Raw genomic sequence first — 7,257 nt, 5'->3', positions numbered from 1 at the left:
TATATATGTATGTATGTATGTGTATATATATGTATGTATGTATGTGTGTGTGTATATATGTGTGTGTATATATATGTGTGTATATATATGTGTGTATATATATGTGTGTATATATATGTGTATATGTGTATATATGTATATGTGTAGATATGTATATGTGTATATATGTATATATTTATGTATGTATATATGTATTTATATATATGTATGTATATGTATGTATATATATATATATATATGTTTGTATATGTGTGTATATGTATATATATGTATATATGTGTATATATGTGTATATATGTATATATGTGTATATATGTGTATATGTGTATATATGTGTACATATAGTGCGAGTTAGATATTATTGTAATGTTTCGGACCTTTGCCCGAGGAGATTTTCTCAATCTGGACCTTTTGGAATTTTAGTTGAAGACCCCTGCCTTAAGAATGGACACAGGACTCGTATGGTTTTTATTATTTATGCTAATTAACAATGAGACGGTAGCTGAGGAAGACCTTCAGATGTGGTCGAAAGCTGCTCGGAAAGTAAACGTTGAATTTATAATATTTTGCATGAAATCAAGTTTATTTCATGTTTCATCAGAGAACAGAAGATTACAATTCAATAAAGATGTTCAGTGTTTCCTGCAGCGTCACAGTGCGTGTTTGGCGGCGTGGACGCCCTCGATGACGTTGTACCGTCTGTCGGCGTGCGGTGGGGCCGCGGTGGTCGGGGCCAGGTGCACGGTGAGCAGAGCGTGGCGACCGCCGACGTCCTGGTCGCCGACCGTCATGCCGTCCTGGCGCTGACGCAGCAGGAGCCTCAGCTGCCGGTTGTCTCGGTTCAGATCGTCTGTCCGTTTCCTCAGAGCTTCTGTCTGGAGGACAGACGTGTTGATCTTCCCCATCAGCTGCTGTAACGCTGACATCTCCTGCAGGAACACAGGTCAGTGAAGGCAACACCTTAGTCTCCTCACTTTGTCCTCTTACACCTGAAATGTCTTCTTCTCGTACGTCCTGTCTTCGTCTCGTACGTCCTGTCTTCGTCTCTCACGTCCTGTCTTCGTCTCTCACGTCCTGTCTTCGTCTCCTACGTCCTGTCAGTGGAGGACAAAGGAAGAAGTGGACATGTCCTACCTTGTCTGGTCCGTCTGTCTCGGGTCCAGTTGTCTCCTGTCTCTCGTCCTCTTGGGGGACTACCAACAGGACGTCCTTCAGCTGTCTCTCCAGCTTACGACACATCTCAGCGACTCTTAAGACTTTGGGACCCTGAAGCAGCACAGAGCGAGGGGACGAATGAGCACCAGACTCCGTGGACAAACAGGAAGTGGGACGGACGCGCCTCACCTTGGCGATGGCGGCCTTCAGTTTCCTGGCGGCGGCGTCGCTCTGGACCGTGAGCTCCGTGAGCCGCTTCCTCGCCACCGCCCGACCCCGAGTCAGCTGATCCTGGAGCGAGCAATTCCTCATGATCGCCGCTTTCCTCTCGTCCTTCAGATCCTGTTCCACCGACTGGTTTTCTGTCTCTCTTTTGTTCAGCTTGTCCCTCAGGTGGACCACGGTCTCCTGAGAGAGGAGGGTAGTCTCTTTGGTTTGATTGGTCACATGAAGGCAGAACAACACATCAGTAGATGTAGCTAACATGTTAGCAACCAGCTGCTAATCTCATCAGGAGTCTTTGTGTCTCTGTTTTTGGTCTCCACCATCTCCTGAGACAAATATCTGTCTCTTTAGCTGCTAAATGCTCCACTATGTCCACTAGCTGGTCTCTGACTCTGTCTACTGTTCGATGATGAGCAGGTAGAGGACAGTGAGTTTACCAGAGCTTTTATTCTGAAAACAGCTGAGACTGAACCAGACAGGAAGTGTGACAAAAAAACAACTCGGAGCTAAAAGAGGCTAAAAAGCTCCGTCGAGCTGCAGAGAGGACGTCAGTCAGAGACGAACCTCAATCATGTGATTAGTATAAGATACCAGACATCGATTATAATGACTAGATATTACATCTAGAGCCTCATGATCTGGGAGAACAGATTGAAGCACATCTCATAGAAGACGGAACACTAAATAATTAAATAAGTAAATGTACCAAAAATAATATGAAGATTGTTTCAGCTCTGCTCTCTTTACTGAAGAACACGTCAGACGTGGAAACATCTTAATCCAAAGAATGAGGTCAAAACAAATGCAGGAATAAATACATTTAAACATTAATAAACAGGTAAATATATAAAGAAGCTAAAACGTATGTCCCATTTTATCCTTTGATTAATTCCTAGTTATTTTTAATAAATGTTGTGTTCATGTATTGATCAGCTCACATATTCATCTTTAGTTTGAACCTTCATGCTTCTTTTGATTTGTTTGTTCTGAATTTTGAATTCATGAGAAAGTTCAAAGTTGACTCGAGTGGACGTGAACGTGAATCTCAACTTAATTTAAAGATTAGTTTCACTTTGTGTCGGTCATCTTTTTGCACTGACCTTCATCTTCTTCACCTTCTTCACCTCCTTGTCGTTCATGTGGATCAGCTGCTGTTGTTCCACCAGCAGGTCTTTGAGCTTCTGCTCTTCGGTCTGGTGGACAGAGGTTCAGGGTTCAACTGCTACAATAGAGCTCAATAGACTAACCTTCTGTTTCTACTGTGACATCTGAAGAACTTTACTCCAGCTTGTTTCTAGGAGGCTTTTATTGTGAAACTCTTTGACACAGAAACAGGAAGCTGTTCCTGTTTTTAAATCTAAGCTTCCAGCTGATTTCTTCTTCTTCTTCTGTTCAGAGGATCTTTGTCTCTTTGAACAGAGTTTATTTCTCCGTCTACTAAACTCCATAAATGTGTTTGGGTGGATCCACACGACTACTCTAAGTGTGTAAACGCTACCGGCCTCTTCTTATCGATGCTTCATTCAGTTTCTGCACAAGTGTCGTGAAGTTCACACAGAAACTTAAAGCAACAAACGCATGAAAGCATGAAAGCTCTCCAGTCTCATCTGGGAAACAAAAAGTCTTCATGAGAATGTTTTAGAATCAGACCGACCTTCAGCTCCTTCGTCTTCTTCACCTTCTTCACCTCCCTGTCCAAGTCTTTGAGCTTCTGTTCTTCAGTGTCGCAGATCTGCCGGAAATCCTGGTCCCACAAAGAGACTGGAATCAGGACATTTACACTCCTGGTGTTGCTGCTCTTCTTCTCTCCTCCAATAAGAACTCTTCTAACAGAGAAACAGCTTCATTCACATTCAGACATGTGAAACAGTTTGTCACCAGACAGAATCCTGTAGAACCCACTAAAAGAGGAGAGAGAGGAACAGATGGAGAGAGAGAGAGGAACAGATGGAGGAGAGAGAGGGAGAGGAACAGGAGGAGAGAGAGAGAGGAAGAGATGGAGGAGAGAGAGAGAGGAACAGATGGAGGAGAGAGAGAGAGAGAGAGGAACAGATGGAGGAGAGAGAGAGAGAGAGGGGAACAGATGGAGGAGAGAGAGAGAGAGAGGGGAACAGATGGAGGAGAGAGAGAGAGAGGAACAGATGGAGGAGAGAGAGAGAGAGAGAAACAGATGGAGGAGAGAGAGGAGCCCAATGTACGTGAACATGTGATAGAGGCTGAGATTGTCTTCTGTGTAAAGTCAGTGAAGGAGACGACGTGGACTCTTGATACCTTGTCATCAGAGTTCTGGTTGTTGATGGAGTTCAGGTACAGCTGGTAGATCTCCTCCATCGCTGCTCTGTGCTGCTGCTCCAACGAGAAGGAGGTGTCCCCCACATCACCTCGACACTGCAGCGAGTGAGACGACACCCGCTCCCTGAAAGAGGAGCGTTTGGGAGGAGGAGGAGGAGGAGGAGGAGGAGGAGGAGGACGACGACTACTACTACTACTACTCACCTCTCGGAGATGAACCTGGAGCTCAGCTGCTGCAGGACTGTCTCCCACTGCTGCTGCACCAACGTCACCCTCTGGTGCTGCCGAGCACACAGACGCTCCACCTGATGCATGTGGACACGCCTCACCTGAGCCCACTGAAGCTCCGCCCCCTGCAGGTCATGCTGCAGAGTCTGAAACAGCAGAATGGGAGACTGAGGAGGAGCAGCAGAGGGAGGAGGAGCAGCAGGAGGAGCAGCAGCAGGTCGGCTCACCTTGACGACGTTGTCCAGGACGTCCCGCTGCCTCTCAAAGGTCTGGCTCAGCACCTCCACGTTTCCTCGCAGCTCTCCTGCTCGGCTCTGACGGAGGATGGACCTCCAGCCTTCGTTCAGCTTCAGCAGGTTCACCTCCGTGTTCCTCTCCTCCTTCTGCAGCTTGTCCTGCTCCCACAGAGAGGAGGAGCCAGTGGCGTCTTATTTCAAGATATGCAACTTATACTTTTATTTTGAAAGGTAATAAGAATATGAACGAGAGACCTCCAGGAACAGAGTGAGGCTCTCCTCCTCCTTCATGGCCTTCTCCTCCTCAGCCTGAGCTCTCTGCTGCTGGAGCATCAGCCTCTCCTCCTCCGTCTTTCCTCCACCTTTCTTGGGTGCCATCGCTCCTCTTTTCTCAGTTGATAACTGGAGGTGTGAATCAGCTGAGGTGACGTCACCTTGTTTAAACACAGCAGCGAGTTTTGTCTCGTGAGAGGAAGTAGCTCATCTAGCGCGTGATACCGTCATAAATAACGCGAACCTCCCGGTGAGAAGTGACAGAATAACTTACCGTATGCCGGACTGCTTTGAGCCGGACTACTTTGTGTCTCTTTCAGGCTGCAGCGGTCGGCGGCGTTTGTTTTGTGTTCCGTCTCCATGGCAACAGCTGCGGAGACGATCCGCCATGTTGGATCAAACCAACTGAAAGGTGAGAAAAGACACAATTAATATAGAATCAACAGAAAACCAAACGTTACTTTATTTAAAGTGGATATGAACCAGAACATAAAAGACTTGATTATTAATATGTTTATTGATGTTTTCCTCTAGATATTTCGTTTATTAAATGTAAAAAGCTTCCAACACAAAATCCCGTCAGCCCGTTTTTATGTCATAACCAGCAGCGGCTGGTCAATAGAGGGCCCCACCTTCAGCCACAACAAATAAAATAATAATAATAATAAGCTATACAAATTGTCAATATTTGTGGTTTTGAAATATGGAATCACCAGTAATATGTGTAAAATATGATATCTGCGGTAAATGTATGCTCTTCCTGCACGTACTCTCCGCGCGTGCACGTCTCAGCAGCTCTGGGCGCTGGAGAAACTGCCCAAAAGAGGCGGGGCTATGAAGCAGTTTAGCCAATTGCTGGTTAAAGATATAATAATAATAATAATAATTATATATATATATATATATGTTTATTCTCTCCAGCTCTCTCTGACTTTAATTGTATTCATAATAAAGTTATTGAGGGAAATATCAGATCATGAAAACACAAATCTTTCTAATAAATGTAGAAAGTTGTTTGTGGTCCTTTCGTTGTTCAGACTACAATGAACATTTATTTAAACCAGATCAAATATAAACTAGAGTTTATTCTGATCTGTCTTCACTGTTTACATGTTGAACACAATCTGATCAGTCCGATCGGCTGCAGCGTCCAATCACATGACAGATGAACAGTGAGGGGGCGTGTCGGCCGTTAAAAGACTTCCTGGAAGTCTGTTCTCGTGGGTCCTCGCTCATGGCTCCTCCCTCCTCGATCCTCAGAGCAGAAATAAGAGCTTTGGGACGGCCGTCAATATGGCAGCGCAGAAAGCTGCTCTTCTTGCGGGCGGAGTAGCAGTTCTGGGATTCGTTGGTCTTGCATATAAATACCTGCGAAAGACAGAACAACTTGTTCGCGTGGGAGTTGTGTCGAAGCTCCTCATTCACCCTCTGAAGTCTGGCAAAGCTGTGTCTGTGACTCTGGCAGAATGCCAACAGAAGGGTCTGAAGTTGGGAGATCTGCAGGATCGGTGAGTGATCAGGAGGTTTGCAAAACGTTTAAGTTTGGTGGAAAGTTTCGGACATTCACTCAAGTCTAAGACTTCTGAGGTCGGTGAAGCAAACTGTCCAAAGAAAGAAGGAAGGAGAACAATCTGTTCTACTGTTTACTACATGTGATCAACTTGTAAAATCATGACTGATTATTAAATATTGGAGGTTCTGAAGTGTTTGCAGGAGTTGTGGCTGGTTATAAAATAGTCTAAATTATCGATAGAATCCAGTAAACCAAGTAGAGAAATCTAGAAATCTAAATATACTGTATAATAGAAAAACATTAGGAATACATTCTATAATAATATATACAGTATATCAGAATTAAATCCGATAGATTACCTTTGTTTGTCTGTCTGTTTGTTTGTTTCGTAAGGGAAACACATCGACCACCACTTCCATATCTTACCAGCTTCACTGGTGATAATCTGGAAATCACCCATTTTTAATTCAAGCTGTCCAAACATTGATAAGATGAGAAGTAAAACACAGGATTAAATGAACACCTGTAAACATCACTGGTGCACTCTCTTTTGCAGGAACATGTTTATTGTATGATAATAATGAAAGTGCATGTAGATCTGGGGTTTACGGATGTGACGTCCTCTTCCTGTAATTTTTCTTTGAAAACCAGGGATGCCAAATGGTGCAGTTGGGGGGAGATCCACGGCTCTCGTTTGTCTTGCTTGCAGACACTGGCTGGTGGTGACGGAGGACGGCCACATGGTGACGGGCCGACAGCAGCCTCGTCTGGTGCTGGTGTCGCTGCACTGTGAGGGAGGTCAGGTCTGTCTGAACGGCCCAAACATGGAGGAGCTGAGGTTCCCCATCAAGCAGTCCGAAAACGCCGTCATCGACTGCAGGTTTCACATCAGGGTTTAGTTTTTAGCAACTGAGAGAGGGTCATAATAGATACTTAAGAAGTCGTTGGTGACTCTTGTTTTAAGTTCTAGAATAGGTTTACAGTCCTAATATTATCTACATTGTTCTAGCTCTATTGTCAGACGGGTATGAATGCGTCTTGTTGTTTTTGTGCTGCAGAGTGTTCGGAGTCGGGATCCAGGGACGGGATTGCGGCGATGAATCATCTCGCTGGCTCACTGGTTATCTGGGGGAGGAGTCGACCTTTCGCCTGGTGCACCATGAGCCCCAGATGACGGGCAGGAGGCCGGAGGAGAGCAGCACTCTTCCCCAAAAGCTTGAGGTAAACAGCAGCAGGCCTTTATGAAGTCTCACTACATGTCTCACCTTTATGTCAGTGTCACCATGAAGTCTCACCTTTATGTCAGCGTCACCATGAAGTCTCACTACATGTCTC

General features: G+C 45.1%; 2 protein-coding genes across 3 annotated transcripts in view; one reads left to right on the top strand and one right to left on the bottom strand.

Moving 5' to 3' along the window:
* Window positions 1-361: 361 nt before the first annotated feature.
* Window positions 362-4,899, bottom strand: drc2 (dynein regulatory complex subunit 2). Its single transcript, XM_031877403.1, has 10 exons — window positions 4,684-4,899; window positions 4,392-4,570; window positions 4,128-4,295; window positions 3,877-4,046; window positions 3,652-3,796; window positions 3,035-3,124; window positions 2,481-2,573; window positions 1,345-1,656; window positions 1,135-1,266; window positions 362-929 (listed from the first exon to the last, which is right to left on the bottom strand). Exons 1-10 carry the CDS (start codon window positions 4,769-4,771, stop codon window positions 651-653), a joined length of 1,656 nt encoding a protein of 551 aa, XP_031733263.1. The 5' UTR covers window positions 4,772-4,899; the 3' UTR covers window positions 362-650.
* A 777-nt stretch (window positions 4,900-5,676) lies between these two features.
* The window catches only part of marc1 (mitochondrial amidoxime reducing component 1), a 6,059-nt gene continuing 4,478 nt past the window's right edge, over window positions 5,677-7,257 (top strand). Inside the window, exons 1-3 of one of the 2 annotated variants that reach the window (XM_031877397.1) lie at window positions 5,677-5,917; window positions 6,632-6,802; window positions 6,981-7,143. In XM_031877397.1, coding sequence (XP_031733257.1) covers window positions 5,703-5,917; window positions 6,632-6,802; window positions 6,981-7,143 — 549 coding nt within the window. In that variant the 5' untranslated portion in view covers window positions 5,677-5,702. Of the gene's footprint in view, window positions 5,918-6,573; window positions 6,803-6,980; window positions 7,144-7,257 lie in introns of both variants that reach the window. The other variant, XM_031877398.1, reaches the window with a different exon arrangement.

Source organism: Anarrhichthys ocellatus, unplaced genomic scaffold, assembly GCF_004355925.1.
Source record: "Anarrhichthys ocellatus isolate YVR2014 unplaced genomic scaffold, GSC_Weel_1.0 scaffold135, whole genome shotgun sequence".
In the NCBI taxonomy this organism is placed as follows: Eukaryota; Metazoa; Chordata; class Actinopteri; order Perciformes; family Anarhichadidae; genus Anarrhichthys; species Anarrhichthys ocellatus.
The sequence above is the reverse complement of the archived record's forward strand: the minus strand, read 5'-3'. Positions and strand labels throughout refer to the sequence as shown.